Source organism: Molossus molossus, unplaced genomic scaffold (genome assembly GCF_014108415.1).
Source record: "Molossus molossus isolate mMolMol1 unplaced genomic scaffold, mMolMol1.p scaffold_m16_p_6, whole genome shotgun sequence".
Taxonomy (NCBI): Eukaryota; Metazoa; Chordata; class Mammalia; order Chiroptera; family Molossidae; genus Molossus; species Molossus molossus.
In genome coordinates, this window is record NW_023425399.1 from 28,743,977 (window position 1) to 28,762,135 (window position 18,159).

General features: G+C 37.0%; 1 protein-coding gene across 4 annotated transcripts in view; it reads right to left on the reverse strand.

Annotated features, from left to right (window-relative positions):
• GPCPD1 (glycerophosphocholine phosphodiesterase 1) overlaps positions 1-18,159 on the reverse strand; it is a 56,843-nt gene that overhangs the window by 15,086 nt on the left and 23,598 nt on the right. For all 4 annotated transcript variants that reach the window (XM_036244418.1, XM_036244419.1, XM_036244420.1 and 1 more), the window contains exons 8-14: positions 14,797-15,028; positions 11,573-11,735; positions 11,115-11,247; positions 9,784-9,838; positions 4,746-4,838; positions 1,478-1,555; positions 538-577 (exon numbers count right to left, since the gene is read on the reverse strand). In XM_036244418.1, the coding sequence (XP_036100311.1) occupies positions 538-577; positions 1,478-1,555; positions 4,746-4,838; positions 9,784-9,838; positions 11,115-11,247; positions 11,573-11,735; positions 14,797-15,028 (794 nt within the window). The remainder of the gene's footprint in view (positions 1-537; positions 578-1,477; positions 1,556-4,745; positions 4,839-9,783; positions 9,839-11,114; positions 11,248-11,572; positions 11,736-14,796; positions 15,029-18,159) is intronic.

Genomic DNA, 18,159 nt, shown 5'->3' on the forward strand with positions numbered 1-18,159 from the left:
ATATACAAAAATAAAGGGTTAAAAAAAGGGTACACTAAGCTTCAAATGAATGGCGTAGACTATTAAGTTCCACAGGAGTAGAAAGTAAAGTGGAATTACAAAGGGATTTCGTAGGCAGGACAAGCTTTGAGGAACCCGAGGCACAGACAGTTAAGTAAACTGCCCAAAGTCACAACTGATAAATATTAGACAGAGCTGGATTCAAACTCCTGGCTCTGGAGCCAGATTCTATGCTTGATATATTCTCTACTTTGTAAAGTGAAAAATGTTGGAAACATTGAAAGGTACAAAATTATAAAGAACTCTGATCTCAAGCTAAGAAAGCTCATAAAAGTTTAAAAAAAAAAGGTTACTATACACATGATCTATGTGCATTTGAAGAATAATATACGTAAAGCTTTCATGTTTATAAAATTACATTTGGACAGCCCAGAATTTTATTCATTAAAGTGATCAAGAGTGTGTTAAAATGGATAAGGAACTACTGTTTGTATGCTAACTATAAAAGTAAAACAGTGTTTCCATATTTGTACATACCTTTTAGATCTTTAGATTTTAGTGCAGTCACATGAGTGAGCTAGAAACACACACACAAAATGCAATCATTAAAAAAAGCCTTAGTTTATGAAGATATGTAGTTTATGAAGAACTGTAACTTAAAGAACTAGCAAGTTAGAGAAAACTATAAAATGTATAACTATAAATTTAATAAGCACTGACCACTGTATATATTTTATATATTCATACATACACATAAGATCATAATCAAATACCCATACCCAAGTAGAAAAGAAGAATATAAAAATTTTTAAGTTAGCCCAGCTGGTGTGGCTCAGTGGATTGAGCGTCGTCCCATGGACTGAGAGGTCCTGGTTCGATTCCCAGTCAGGGCACATGGCAAGTTTTGAGTTTGATACCCAGTACGGGGTGTGCAGGAGGTAGTTGATTGATGTTACTCTCTCTCCATTCCTCTCTCTAAAAATAAATAAATAAATAAATAAAAACTCTTAAGTTAGGAAACTGTTTATACTCAACCAACCATTTATTTAGGTATCTAATGGGAATAGAAAGGGGGATTATATAAGATTACATGGTATAACAAAATATAGAAAGATCTTAGATAGTAACATCAACAATAGCATAAAAGGCCAATTATAAAATAGTGGGTTCTATGAAGAAGGGCTAAAGCAGACCATAGGCAATCTAAGATTATGGATGAGAAGGGCTGGCCCCAATGGCCTGCAAAGACTTTAACCTAGCACCTTCGTGTATGCAAAAACCAATGGGGTCCATGAAAACAGAAGATAGATGCATTAGCACAAACCCATTCTTGCTAATAGAACAGAAAACCAAAGCATACACTCTATGCATGCTAACTATATCATCTCCATGTACAAAGAGAATATTACCATACACAGACAGGTACCAACAGTCTTAAAACTAAAAGATAATTTACATTTTATGCTATTATTACTACCTTTAACAACTGGAGTTGGTCAAATGTTAGTTCCTTTACAGGAATTTCAAATAATTCGACTGGATCAGACTCAAATTTCTAAATAGAAAATAAAGAGAAAAAACAGGCCCCCAATTATTACTGAATGTTTACCCTAGACAGGACGAATATCTTAATTTACTGAAAGTTGAGAACAATGACTAGGAAGTCAGCATAAAAGAACAATGTAAGAATTAATTTCTGTCAATACATTTCTAATCTTTTCTAAACCATTTAAACTCAAGTTTGGTTAAAAATAGCCACAGAAACCAACTGTTATTAAAAATGTCTGATTAGTGCTCGGCTGGTGTCGCTCACTGGTTGAGCATTGACCCATGCACCAAGAGGCTGCTAGTTTAATTCCTGGTCAGAGCACATGCCCAGATTGTGGGCCAAATCCCTAAGGGGGAATGCAGTAGGCGGCCAATCGATGTTCTCTCTCATCAATGTTTCTCTCTCTCTCTTCCTCTCCATTCCTCTCTCTAAAATCAATAAAGAAAAAAAAATTTAAATGTCTGATTAGTAAGCAGTAATACTTAATAGGAACTCTAATCTATTATAAACATTTTCCCCATGAGCAAATCTGTTTTAATGCCATATCAAATGTCACACTGTTTAGTCACCTCTATCTTAATAAAATGAGTGAAGGTACCACCAATAAAACATCAATCCAACAAATACAGGGCTGGGCAAAAGTAGGATTACAGTTGCAATACAAATAAATAATATAACAATAAATACTAAAAGAATAAATTATTTCACGTACTTACAACTATAAACCTACTTTTGCACACCCCTGTATACTAAAATGTATTACTTTTATACTCATTCAATATACATATGGTATGAGTCTCTATACACATAGTTTTTCTGGTAGAATATATAAGAAACTTTAAAAGTAAGGGAGTGCAGCCAAGGGAAAAAAAATGATATTCATTTCATAATCTTATGAATTATTGGTTTTATTGGAAAATATAAGCTTAAAGACTAAAATATATATATATATATTTATAATTCATTACTTTCATTTCCCCAATCAACTCATCCAGATTCAACTTAAGAGCAAGATGAAGAAGAAAATTACAGCCCTAGCCAGTTTGGCTCAGAGGTTAGAGCGTCAGCCTGCGGTCCGGAGAGACTTGGGTTTGGTTCCTGCTAAGGGCATGTACCCCGGTTGCAGTTTGTCCCCGGCCCTGGTTGGGTCGTGCAGGTGGCAACCACTAGATGTGTCCCTTTCACATCAATGTTTCTCTCTCTCTCTTCCTCTCTCTCCCTCCCGCTCTATCTGAACAAAGAATGGAAAAATGTCCTCTGGTGAGGATTAAAAAAAAAAAGAAAATTACAAATATATATTTAAAGAAGAAAAACAAAAAGAATTAAAAAAAGAGCAAGACAAAGTCTGGTGATAAAGATGAACCAATAATATTCTTCAATTAACTCTAACTGATTTTTAGAAATTAGAACTAGATTTATTAACGTCCATTTTGGTTAGTAAGATCCTTTATCACTCCCTCCGTTCCTTCTCATTTCACTCTGCATTAATGTTTCCCCACAGCAAAAACAACCCGTTCCAATTCTATTAAGTTATTTTACTTCTTTCGTCTAACAGGTGCATCTCCTTCCCTCCCTCTCCTTATATTGTTTCACAGAAACAGAAGTAATAGTAATCCAAACCCATATGACCAGTTAGAATGCACTAGCAGGCAGAGCCAGGTGCCTTGTCATCTACTTATACAACATGCAGTGTCTGGTGCAGTGTTATACATGTTAGCAAACTAGCTTTAACTTCCAACCAACTCAGTGAAAATAATACCTAATTCAGTTTTAAATACTTTTTTTGCCTTTATTGATTTTTAGAGAGAGGAAGGGAGAGGGAGAGAGAGATACAAACATTGATGAGAAAGAACATCGACTGGCCACCTCCAGCACGCCCCCACTGGGGATCTGGCCCACAACCTAGGCATGTGTCCTGACTGGGAATCGAACCTGTGACCTCTTGGTGCATGGGTCAACGCTCAACCAGTGAGCCACACTGGCCAGGTCCTAATACAGTTTTAAAGAAAATGCCAAATAAACCTTAGCAGTGTAAGTCCCTGAGAAATCACTTCATTCATTTGTATACTTAAGTGTAGGCACTATATAATTACAATTTTTAAGAAATTATATGCATTTTCAAATCTCCTCTATCATGCCCTCTTCCCCACTCTCACTGTCTCCACTTCAGTTCTGGCTTACCTTACTTTACCTTTGGCCTGCATTACTGTTCCCCTGGCCTCTACTCTCTGTCCTCTTCAATTTCCCTTACATCAGGCATCAAATTATTCATTTGGAGGTTTAGTTCTGAACATTTCCCTTCTTGGCTCAAAAGTCTTCCATATCTCCGTATCTTCCATAGCTCCTGAGTCTAAACCCCTTCACAGAGGCCCTCCACTATCTGGCTCCAAAGCACTTCCAATTTCCTTATTCACTGTGGCCCTTCCCACTTTAGCCAAATCATACTAGCCTATTAATTTGAGAAAAATCCTGAAGCAGAAATAGAAGGGAGCCTAGAAAACACTCTAATAGCTTCCTCTCCTGCCTCAATACAGAGACCGTGGCAGGCTGATAAAGAAACCACCTAGATTCCTAATGCCACAACCCTTTAATACAGTTCCTCATGTTGTGGTGACCCCCAACCATAAAATTATTTTCATGGCTACTCCATAACTGTAATTTTGCTACTGTTATGTCTTAGGCGACCCCTGTGAAAGGGTCATTCGACCCCCAAAGGGGTCACGACCCACAGGATGAGAACCACTGACCTAGAATAATCTTTTGTTAGACAATATGAAAAAGTCAGTTTAACAATACAGAGATCCTACTCTAGGACATTAACGTTCCTGTCTCTAGCCCGGCCTGTATGACTCTGGCTGAACGTCAACCCATGCACCAAGAGGCCACCGGTTTGATTCCCAGTCAGGGCACATGCCCAGGCTGTGGGCCAACTTCCCAGTTGGGGGCATGCAGGAGCCGGCCAATCGATGTTCTCTCTCATCGAAGCTTGTATCTCCCTCTCTCCCTCTCCCTTCTTTTCTCTTTAAAAAAAAAAAAAACTAAAAAAAACAACAACAAAAAACATTCTTGTCTCTCAGTGCTGTAGGAGCTTGAGAAAGACAAGGATTGGCAGTAACTCAGCAAGAAAATGAATTGGCCAACTCTATTTAATAAATACCTATCTATCTATCTTATAAATGAAAGAATTTCAACATACCTTTTTCATAGTCAAACAACAGGTGAGGTCATGATACACCACAGGTATAAAATCTTTTGAAAGATGTACATCAAATTCTACAAAGGCTGCACCCTGACAGAAATAAAGGAAACAAGTATTGAAAAAATATTATCTGGCTCACAATACATATAAATCAACAAGGACATAAGAAATTTATTGTTCATTATAAAAATCACAGACCTGTACATTAAAACAAACTGCCTCATGAATTATTTAATGCTACACTTCAAGCTTTATCCTAAAAAGTAATTTCTCCTCTTAAAGCTATTATAAGTTATTTTCCTTTTTCAATAGCACAGCATTTTTTTCCTGGCAAAAAATTGGCACTGATCCACTTGAACATGCCCTGGGGCCCCTCTGTGGTAGGGGACAGCCTTCACAAGTGTGTCACCTCTGCTACTGCTATTTGCAGAAATGGACCTTAACAGGAGCTTGGAACACAAGGCTACCTTATACCTTGTTGCCCCTGCAGACCTTAGCTGGACAGCTACATTTTAAAGATGAAGTGAAAAAAAGAACAAGCTGCAGTCTCTTCGCTCTGCTCCTTGCTACATTTGAGCACAACATTACAGGTCTTTCTTAGCAAAACCTCTGTAATCAGATTAAAGAGGAAACTTCAACTGCTGCTGAATAGACAGAGAAAGCAGAAATGGGCAACAAGAATGATGCAAATGGCAAATGTCCTGATAGAAGCCTAAACAGGAAGACATAAATCAGAGTTAAGGATGTATGTTTTAAAGTTAGATCTATGCCCTGGCTGGTTTAGCTCGGGTTGAGCATCAGCCCACGGACCAAAGAATTGTGGGTTTGATTCTGGTCAAGGGTACGTACCTTGGTTGTGGTTTGGTCCCTGGCCCTGGCCCTAGTTGGGGTTGTGCAGGAGCCAACCAATTGATGCCCCACCCCCATCTGAAGATAAATGGAAAAATATCCTAAGGTGAGGGTTAAAAAAAAAGTCAGATCCATGAATTAATCCAAGTAAAGGCCGAGAACAGGCCCAACCACTGTGGCTCAGTTGGTTGAGCTTTGTCCCATGCACCAAGAGGTCGCCAGTTCCATTCTCAGTCAGGGCACATGCCCAGGTTTCAGGGCTCGATCCCCAGTAGGGGGCATGCAGGAGGCAGCTGATCAATGTTTCTCTCTCTCTCTAAATATCAATAAAAATATATTAAAAAAAAAAAGAAGAAAGGGCTAAGAATATAACCTGGCATACAAATTTGTGTGTTCACTGCAAGAAAGCCAGCTGGGATCAAAGGAAACAAGGTCTGAGAATTCTGTCATGTTGCTATGGCCCACAGAAGTACTGAATAAGAATGGGTGGATATGTTTCCAAATCCTTCCTCAACTGCGAGTAAACATGGAAAACAGACTTGAACCAAAGAAGCAAAGTTCCTTGATGACTTCTGAAGCAGGAAATAAGCTTAGTTCCTTCTATTCCTATAAACAAGACAATAACACAAAACATTTCTACTGAAGAAAAAAAACCACTACACCTCCAAATAGTTGTAATTATTAAGCATATTAAATTATAACTTTCTACTTTAAATGTTTAATTTGACACGATAATTTTACTAAGATAAAATTTGATCCCAAAATTCATGTGTGAGTTTAGGAAATAAGGCAATAACAGACCAAAACCTCTTCAAAGATATGTCTTTATCTTTTATTTATTTTTAAGCTTTTTTTAAAAATATAAAGTTGAAAGGCCCTGGCTGGTTTGGCTCAGCGATTAGAGTGTTGGACCTCGGACCAAAGAGTCTCGGGTTTGATTCCGGTCAAGGGCACATCCGTACCTCAGTTGCAGTTCATCCCCAGCCCTGGATGGGTCTTGCGAGAGGCAGCCAGTTGATGTGGTTCTATCACATCGATGTTTCTCTCTGTCTCTCTCTCCCACTCTATCTAATAATAAATAGAAAAATATCCTTGGGTGAGGAATAAAAAAATAAAATAAAAATAAAGTTGAAAGTATTACAGATGTCCCCCATTTTTTCCCTGCTGACTCCCTCCTTCCCACTCCCATCCCCCTTCTTCCTTCCCCAGTATAATGTCCCTGTCGACTGGTTGTGCATATATGCATATTAGTTCTTTGGTTTATCTCTTCCCACCTCTCCCACCCTTCATACCTCTGAGGTTTGTCAGTCTGTTCCCTACTTCCATGATTCTGGATCTCTTTTGGTCGACAGCTTATTGTGTTCATTATGTTCCACAAATAAGTGAGATCATGTGGAACTTGTCTTTTTCTGACTGGCTTATTTCACTTAGCATAATACTCTCCAGGTCCCTCCATGTCATCTCAAAGGGTAAGAGATCTCTTTCTTACAGCTGCATAGTATTCCATTGTGTAAATGTATCATATCTTTTTTATCCATTCATCTACTGTCGGTCACTTTGGCTGTTTCCAGACATTTGCTATTCTATATAGCACTACTATGAACATAGTGGTGCACATACTCTTCCTGATTGGTGTTTCAGGCTTCTTAGGATATAGTCCAAGAAGTGAGATCACTGGGTCAAACATCAATTCCATTTTTAATTTTTTGAGGAAACACCGTATTGTTTTCCATAGTGGCTACACCAGTCTGCATTCCCACCAGCAGTGTACTAGAGTCCCCTTTTCTCCACACCCTCGCCAGCTTTTGTGTTTGAGGATTTGCTGATGGCTGCCATTGTGGCAGGTGTGAGGTTAATAGCTCATAGTTGTTTTAATTTGCATCTCTCTGATGATTAGAGATGTTGAGCATTTTTTCATGTCTCCTGGCCATCTGTATGTCCTGTTTGGAGAAGCGTCTATTCAGGTCCTCTGCCCATTTTTTAATTGGATTGTTTGTCTTCCTTTAGTTGAGTTGCATGAGTACTCTTATATATTTTGGACATTAACCCCTTGTCTAATGTATCGTTGGCAAATATGTTCTCCCAGAGTGGGTTCCCTTCTCATTTTGATACTGGTTTCTTTTGCCATGCAAAAGCTTCTTATTCCATTTATTAATTTTTTCCTTTTGTTTCTCTTGCCCTAGGTGATGTAGCAGTGAAAATTCCACTACATATGATGTCTGAGACTTTTCTGCCTACATTTTCTTCTAGGATTTTTATCGTTTCACAGGTTACATTTAAGTCTTTTATCCATTTTGTGTTTATTCTCGTGTATGGTGTAAGGTGGTGGCCTAGTTTCATGTTTTTGTATATAGATGTCCAATTTTCCCAGCAACATTTATTGAAGAGATTGTCTTTTCTCTATTGTATGCTCTTGTCACCTTTGTCAAATATTAACTGTGCATACTGTCTTGGGTCGATATCTGGGTTCTCTGTTCTGTTCCACTGATCTATATGTCTGTTCTTGTGCCAGCACCAGGCTGTTTTGATTATGATGACTTTGTAGTATAACTTGATATGTGGTATTGTGATCCCTCCTACTTTGTTTTTCTTTTTCAAAATTGTTGTGGCTATTTGGGGTCTTTTATGGTTCCATATAAGCTTTTAGAGTATTTGTTCTAGATATGTGCAATATGCCATTGGTACTTTAATGGGGATTGCATTGAATCTGTACACTGCTTTGGGTAGTATAGCCATTTTAATGATGTTGATTTTTCTGATCGATGAACATGGTATATGTTTCCTTTTTTTTTTTTATCCTCATCTGAGGACACTTTTTGCATTTATCTTCAGATAGAGCAGGAGGGAAGAGGGAGGAAGAGAGATAAAGAGAAAGAAACATCGATGTGAGAGAGACACATTGAGTGGTTGCTACCCACACAACCCCAACCGGGGCTGGAGACAAACTGTAACCAAGGTATGTGCCCTTAGTGGGAACTGAACCCAGGCCTCTGGGGTACGCAGGCTGACATTCTAACCACTGAGCCAAACTGGTCAGGGCTGTTTCCACTTTTTATATCTTCCTCTATTTCTTTTTTCAATGTCCTGTAGTTTTCTGAGAATACATCTTTTACCTCCTTGGTTAAATTTATTTCTAGGTATTTTGTTGTTGTTGTTGCAATGGTAAAGGGGACTGTTTTTTGTTGTTGTTGTTTCCCTTTCTGAGTGTTCATTATTGGTGTATAAGAATGCCATTGATTTCTGGATATTAATTTTGTATCCTGCTACTTTGCCAGATTCACTTATTAAATCTAATAGATTTTGGATGGAGTCTTTAGGGTTTTCTATGTACAATATCATGTCATCAGCGAATAATGAGTTTCACTTCATCCTTTTTGATTTGGATCCCTTTTATTTTTTATTTTTTTCTAATTGCTGTGGCTAAGACTTCCAGTACTATGGTAAATAAGAGTGGGGAAAGTGGGCTCCCTATCTTGTTCCTGTTCTTAAGGGAAATGCTTTAAGTTTTTGCCCAATTAGTATGGTATTGGTTATAGGGTTTTCATATATGGCCTTTATTGTATTGAGATATGATCCCTCTATTCCTGCACTGCTGAGCATTTTTTTCAGAAATGGGTGCTGGATTTTGTCAAATGCTTTTTCAGTATCTATTGAAATGATCATATAGTTTTTTTTTTCTTTCATTTTGTTTATATGGTCAAAGATAGTTTTTAACAGTAAAACAAAGCACCCATTAGTAACTAAATAACATAAGACATTCTAAAATGTGATCCATATGAGTTACAAAGAGTTTCATAGGAATATGAAAGGAAAAGGTTTAATGAAATCCTCTCTCAAACACCACAAACCCTGCCAAGTTCTTTAACAGGGATCTTTCATGTGTATGTGCACTGAACAGGGATGGAAACCACAACCTTGGCGTATTGGGATGATGCTCTAACCAACTGAGCTACCTGGCCAAAGCTAATTCCATTGCTTTCATCTCAATCTGCACCATGAATCTAAATACAAATGTCTAGAGATACTGACTTCATCTTCACTTAGAAATCTGTTCAGAAGAAGCACAAATATTCCTCTTTTTAACCTACTAATGCAGACTAGAAAAGACTCCCCAGACCTACATTTATTTACTTTTCAACCTTTTGACCAACAGTGCAGTTGTTTGAAGAAAGAAAGGTTCACTTACATGACTAGCAGCATTTCTTAAAGAAGCAATAGTATTTTCTTGAACTTTAGCAAGCCTAAAAAAATACAAATACAGTTATATACTATAGAGAAGTTAAAGAAAATAAACGTAATAAAGAAGCCAGCTATATTCTCAACAATGGAAATAGTACTTATTCTCTATTTTGAGTCTAATTTTGCAATTCCCCAAAATAAGACTGTGACTATCACTTGGTTGGTGTGTGCATTTATTCCATAAAGTATTAAGTATTTACAAGCTGAATATAGATATAGCCTATGCCAACACAACCTCCCAAGTGAGGTGACCAATTAAGGAAAAGAATCTTTGCAATGGCAAGAAGTAGTAGAGAAACAGAAACTTGCTCTTTGCTGAACCTCAGATGACTTAATACTAGCAGACTGAGGGAATGGGAAAGGCTGACACATCAATAGGGTGGAAGCATGGAAACTATATTGAGAATAGGTGAGGAAACTGAGATCCAGAAAGAGTAACATGCCAAAAGTCAGACACACTGATGTCATCAGGCTGACTCTTTTGGTATTAAGCTTTTCTTGCTAGCCTTCTAGCTTGTCTTTTTTTAAAAACAAATTTTAATAAAGTACACTTGGCAAACAATATTATATTAGTTTAAGTGTACAACACAGTGATTACATTTATATACCTTGTGATATGATCACCACAATAAGTCTAATAATCGTTTGTCACCATGCAAAGTTATTATGATACTGACTATATTCCCTGTGCTGCATACTACATCCCCAAGGCTTATTTATTTTTTGGTTTTTTTTTTTGGTTAATCCTCACCCAATATTTTTTTAGGGAGAGTGGAAGGGAGGGAGGGGGTCAGAGAGACAGAAACATCAATGTAAGAGAGAGACAACAATTGGTTGTCTCCTACATGCACCTCAACCACAGCCAGGGATCAAACCTGCAACCCAGGTACGTGAACTTGATTGGGAATCGAACACATGACCCTTCAGTGCTCGGGCCAACACTCTAAACACGAGCACACCAGCAAGGGCAAGGCTTATTTATTTTATAACTGAAGTTTGTACCTCTTATCCCCCTTCACCTTTCTCACTCATTCCCCCATTCTCCTCCCCTCTGGGGGCTGGCTTTCTAATCATCAATTCAGTAGAATATTAAAAAATACTAACCAGAATCTTAGAAGATAGTCTCTAATTAATTTGAATTGGGAACCCCAATTACCAAATTAAATTTAAATTCTGGGGTAAAAATAAAAGATCATTTCCGCTTTTGTCAGTCAAACCAATTTAACATTATCATGTTTGAGCTATCAAATGCTAATACTGCTCAAATATTTAACCTACTTAGCAGTTGTTGTAGAATTCCCTGCACCTCGATGTCCAACGTCCAATGGTGTTCTTGGCTTCCAATACTTGGAAAATGAAGATCTCATGTCACAACTGTATCCTGGTAATGGCTTAATAATTATATAGTCGACTTTTGCAGAGAAAAAAAGGGGGGGGGGGGATGAAAATAAAAACAATTAAAAAGGCCATGATGAGTTCAAGTACATTTAAATACCAAACTAGCTTTACCAATCTCTATGAAATAGGGGGAAAAAAATCAACAAGTCAAAACTGATTCTGAGTAAAGCTTCCAGATAATTCAATAGATATATCCTATTGTTATTTTATTTGTTAATATTCTGAAACAAATAATTAATTTAATCTTCGCCATTTTCAAAAGCCCAATTTGCAACTAATAAAAATTTTAACTTAACCGTTGCTTTTTTGTAAAGGGCCACCCTGCTTTTCCAGCTTACCTCGCACTTTGCCTATTGTTTTTCTGGAATTTCTGCTCATGATAGGCAGAGTAAGGATTCCAGCACTTTTCCCACTCTCGTCAATGGTGGATGATAAGAGGCATGCTGTACCCACATGTCCAGGAAGAGCATCACCCTGAACTACATGTTCACCAAGATCTTCCTAAAAAAAAAAAAAAATGAGGTTTAGAATAATCCAAATTCTTCTTTTATTCCAAATGTTTTTACCGATTTTTTTTTTTTAGAGAAAGAGGAAGGGAGAGGGAGAGAGAGAGAGAGAAGCATCAATTGGCTGTCTCCTGCACACCCCACCGGCTGGGGATCGAGCCCACAACCCAGGCATATGCCCCGACCAGGAATTGAACGGGGATCTCTCAGTCCATGGGACGATGCTCAATCCACTGAGCCATACCAGCAGGGCTAGAATAATCCAAATTCTTATATTTTAATATTTTCCATTTAAAGATCAAAAAACTCTATGAAGGAAGATCAATAAGAAATACAATCAAATTTATATCCACGTAATTTAGAGAGCATTTTTTGTAGTAAACTACATTTTTTACATATAATATTTTAAGACTTTATATGTTACTTTACTAATCATAACTGTGCACTTCTGATAGTCTAATATGTATTAGGTGAATTTAAAGCACTAACTAAAAGTTACTGAGTACTTTTATATTCAAAGACTAAGATATACCTGTAGTGAGCTTTCAATGTAAATATTTTCTAAAAAAGCACCCACAAAGATGACAAAGGGATGGTAACTCCCCAGAAAATCGAGCACTTTGAGATTACAATGATTGTTTATCAGCCTAGTTTGTAAATAAAATAGTATTTCTAAAACTACTAACCAAATGAAAGGGAAGTTAGGTTGTTCAAGAGATTATTATAACGTAGGTCTTTTATTTATTTGTTTGTTTGTTAATCCTCACCTGAGGATATTTTTTTCCATTGATTTTTAGAAAGAATGGAAGGGAGGAAGGGAGCGGGAGAGAGAGAGAGAGAAACACAGATGTGAGATACATTGATTGGTTGCCTCACAGGGATTGAACCTGCAACCCAGGTACATGCCCTTGACTAGGAATCAAACTCGAGACCCTTTGGTTCATGGGTCAATGCTCAAACCCCTGAGCAACACCAGCCAGGGCTCATAATTTATTTATTAATTTTAGAGTGAGAGGAAAGGAAAAGAGAGAGATGAAGAGGAAGGGAGAGGGAGAGAATCAAGGGGGTGGGGAGAGAGAGGGAGAGGGAGAGGGAGGGAGAGAGAGAGAGAGAGAGAGAGAGAGATTGAGAGAAAGAAACATCAACTTATTGTTCACTTATTTATGCAGTCACTGGTTGACTCTTGTATGGGCCCTGACCCGGGACCTAAATTGCAACCTTGGCATATTGGGATGATGCGCTAACCAACTGAGTACTGGCCAGGGCTAAAAGGTAGGTCCTTAAAGAACTAGAAAACATTCAACAAAAGCTTCATATTTTTATAATAAAATCCCACAGATCTTACTACTTAGGTAAGATCTAGTTATAGTTCGGTTTTTTTAAAAATATATTTTACTGATTTTTTTTTTAGAGAGAGGAAATGAGAGAGAGAAACATTGATCAGCTGCCTCCTACCCGCCCCCTACTTGGGATGGAGCCTGAAACCCAGGCATGTGCCCTGACCGGGAATCTAACCAGGACCTCTAAGGTCATGGGGGTGATGCTCAATACTCTAAGCCACACCGGCAAATAAAGTATTTTTATATTTTTGAAAAAAAAAATACTATGAATTCCATCCAATGTAAGGTAGCTAAAAAGCCACTCACAACAGCTTTGTCTAAAGGACTCATCAAATTAACTCAAAGATTATAATTTTAATTATATGCAATAAATGCTACTCAGTGGGTTTAAATCCATTCTGAATTTTGCCATTTTCAAGAAACTGTGGCTAGTTGCTTATGTTGGGCAATACATATTCCCTACTGTCAAAGATTTAAACTTTAAAAAAAGTGAAAATGGAAGTCCCAAAGATCAAGAGTTTAAGGAAAGTGATACACTTAACTACTGAGCCAGGCATAATAGAGCAAGGACCTCAGGGGAGGCCCCGGTATCACGTGTGGGAAGCATCTGAGCAGCCAGTGAGCTAGAAAGCTCTAGTGTAAGTGGCACAAGTAGCTCTGGAGAGTTGACAGCACAGATTCTGAACAACCTGGCACAATTTTTTTAGCAATTCTTTTTTTATTACATATTTACAATATCAAGTAAAGTTGCAAAAATGAGTCCATTGTTACAATGAATTCTTATAATAAAATGCCTCAATAAACCAGACTTCGGTCATGAAGAGGACTCAATCATCATGCCAGTTACATCAGATTGCCCACCAACAATTATACATACAGCCTGCCTATCCCTCAATTTATCCTTACAGGCTTGTTTTGATATAATTCATTTATATTTAGAACAGACACAGACATCAAGACATCTGGTCTTGATTTGAAACCAATTCTGCTGAAGTTCTCTTAATTATGTTCTTAATAGTACTTGAGTCTGTCAATTCTAAAGTAGTTGTTTTTTTATCCTCACTTGAGGACATTTTTCCATTTTTTTGTTCAGATAGAGTGGGAGGGAGAGAGAGGAAGAGAGAGAGAGAAACATCGATGTGAAAGGGACACATCAAGTGGTTGCCACCCACACAACCAACCAGGGCTGGGGACAAACTGCAACCTAGACACACGCCCTTAGCGGGAACCGAACCCGGGTCTCTCTGGACTGCAGGCTGACGCTCTAACCGCTGAGCCAAATTGGCCAGGGCAATTCTGAAGTTTTTTAAGCCTGCGAAAATGTATAGATGATTAAACATCTAAAATGCTGTATAAATCATGGGTTTACACAAATTAGACTACAATACAAATCAAAACAAGTAGCCCTGGCTGGTTTGGCTCAGTAGAGCATCGGCCTGTGGACCAAAGGGTATCAGGTTCTATTCTGGTCAAGGACATGTATCTGGGTTACAGGTTCAATCCCTGGCCCCAGTCTAGGTCATGTGGGAAGCAACCAACTGATATGTCTCTCTCACATCAATGTTTCTCTCTCCCTCTCCCCCTCACTCCCTTCCACTCTATCTAAATAATCAATGGAAAAATATTCTCGGGTAAGGATTAATAACAACAATGAAAGTAAAAATAAGTTCATGCCTGCATTCTTTCTCAAGGCCTTCAAGTTAAAGAATTACTCACCTCAAAAAAATCAAATATTAGTTCCAGGTTATCTGGTTCCATTGTCTGTATGCTATACTCTGTCCAACGATCAGGCTGTAAGGCATACCCACACTCCGGCTGTGAATGCTTGCACTTGAACTCGTTGTCACTTATTAAGGATATCTCCAGGCTATTGGACATTTTGTGAAGAACAGTGGGAGACACCCTATCATCATCATCTTCCTCCAGACCCTCTAGTGTCAGCTTTACCCTAAACAAAATTTAAAAAATAATGAAATGCAAAAAGTGCAACAGAATGAAAACTCATACATACAAATGCTACCTAAATGCTAAAAGTATAGACATGCTACCTGAATATGTGAAATCTTCAAATAACAAAGGCAATAACAAGGCGGGGCAAAAGTAGGTTTGCAGTTGTGAGTATGCAAAACAAAGTTTATTCTTGTATTATTATTTACTAATTATTGTTATTTTCCATATAAACAGCTCTAAACCTACTTTTGCCCCACTCTGTATATTATACAAGGACTACACATCCTATAGGTTAAGGTATTAGCAATATTTTATAAAATACTCATGTTCTAATCTACATATATTTCTGTAAAGGATTAAAATGAGAAAACATTCTATGCCTAAGGTTGTTTTAATTAATTCTTTGGGTTTTTAAAAATGGATCTAAAAAGGCATTTTTACTATTACTTCATTTATAACTGGCTATCATAATTTCTTTTGAGAAGTTTCACAAATGCATGTATATAAAACAAGCACGAAATTGAACTATACTGTGTTAGTGTGCATTAAAAGACTTAGAGTTAGAGGCTGTAAACTAAAAAATTTCCCTTCTTATTCTACCTACCACAGTGAGTTGAGGTACTTTGTGAAAAGTACGTTAAAGAAAAACATTGTATTAAGTATATATATATATCTTTTTGTGTATGTATTTATATACATGTACTTTTTCAAACAAAACAAATGAACAAGAAAATAAACTAAGAGTCTAAAACTCATAAAGGCCTCACAGCAATGAAAACAAATACCAATTACCCAAGCCATAGGGTCAGAGACTAGTTTGCTCCCAATGAAAGGCAATTACTTACACAGAGCACTTGTAATGCCAAAAAGTATTCAATTCTAGAATATTTCTTGCACCAACTGAAATGCACTTTAACAATGTTAATACTATTAATGTAGGAAGCAATGTTAGTGTATAGAGCAGTGATTTTCACCCTATTTCATCTCATGGCACACATAAACTAAATAAAATTTTGTGGCACACCAAAAAATATATTTTTTGCCTATCTGAAAAAAAAAAAATAGGTATAATTTTGATTCATTCATACCAGACGGCTATTACTGTGATGGTTGTCATTTTTTTATTTGACAATCTAAGGGAAAAGAGGTAGTGCCTGCCCCTGACTAAATATTCAGGTGCTGCATGTTTTAAAAATCCTTGTGGCAACCAGTTAAAAATCGCTGGTACAGAGTAACAGCTGAGCTACAAAAACTTTTCATTCCAGATTTAAATGGGATCTGACTGATAACACAAATAATGCCCGGTCCTCCTGCCTCCAACCACTGCTGAGACTTGTCTCATAATCACATAATTCTGAGGTCTCCCAGAAGAGACATCTATCAAGATTATTCAACTACTAATACTGTTCTGTAATCATACTATAGCAATTCAATAATGCAAACAAAATTATCATCTCTTCTCATAAACCAAGCTCTTAGGAATAGTTCTAGATAAGTGACTCTGTTGGTGAACCTGAAGGAGAAACATTCTCTACAGGACATCAGAAGAGACCACAAATGAACAGGCAAGAAAGGCATGGAAGATAAAAAGGCTGTTTTGCCAACAACAATGTGCATTTACATCCCCCACCCCCCAAAAAAAACAAGATAAAGAGAATTCATGTTTAAAGGAATCTATGAAAGAATTTGTTAAAGGTTTTCTTTAAATAGCTGTATAAATGTTATGGTCTATCATAAAGAGACATTGCTTTGCACTCATTGCTGGAGTCAGCTGAAAGAGAAACCTGTGCTTAAAATTTGATGGTAATAAGATAAAACAGCACATCTAGTGTTTCAGTTAAAATGCACAAGCTGTTGCTAAGTTTTGAAAGACCTTATATTCTTGCGGATAAATTTATTTAGTACCCCATGAAGGTTTAGTCTATCATTAAAATCGGGGAAGAAGGAAGACAGAACAAACATCAGTTTCTAGCTATGCACAACTATTTCAATAGGAATCAGTTACTAATTTGTAGAGTCCAACTAAGTATGATTATATGAAAATATTCCAATTTAAGCCTAAGCAACACTATAATATATACAAACCCTCAAAGCAATTTCTATAAACAAGAATGGTATAGGACTCATTATATATTTGCAAACCAATCAGAACCCCAACCATTATATCTATTAATTTCTTAACTACAATCAAGGAAAAAAATCCTAATAAGCCCAACCAACAAAGGCTTTATCTTCTACTGCTAGCTTTATTTCAAGGTCTTTGCTAATGAGACACTTCATAGCTGTGACACAATTTGCTTCTTTTAACATTTTAATAAAATATTCAATTATATATGACTAACTGGTTAGAGAATCTTTGCAGTCAAATGGATCTTGCAGATCAACCATGTGGTCCAATAACCTCGATTTTTCTGAAGCAAAGCAGAGGCCTAGAAATGCAGAGACAAGGTACATCCAAAACCCTTTACTCACTCTCCGAACAGCCAATACAAATAAATATGAAGTGTTACATACTCTTTCCCTTATGTATTTTATAACTGGGATAAGTATTATAATATTTAAGCAGTTAAGGTAAAACATTTATGGGTTTTCAAACTGCAGTATTGTTATGAATTATATCCAAATGATAGAGCTGCCTGGGTCACTGAGAAGCCAGCTCAAAGGTAGATATGATGACATTAGAAAAAAATAAAGTTACTCACTATTTAGCTATTCACACAAGCCCTGGCCTGACATCTATTTCTTAAATTAATATAGGATTAAGAAGAAACTAATATGGAACTGCTATGATAACTGCTGCCTTTTTCATGGAAAGGTTTTCATTTGTAAGGTACAGGAAAGTTTAGGACACTGAAGGATATTTCCAACAATCATTTTTCTGTTTATGCCATTCTGCCCTCATTTAGCACAAAATCATTAGTTTCTCTTATATCAATTTTAAAACAATTTATTGCTACACTAAGAAATTTTAAATGGTATGAACTACACAGATGTATAAACTTAGAAATCATTTACCTTTGCAAAAATAAAATGTTCCAGTTTCAAATTTAGAGATTAAGACTAACATAAGTTCGTGGAGCTGCTGCAATCTGAAGCAGGGAAGCAGTTCCCTCTCATAAGACCCTGCAG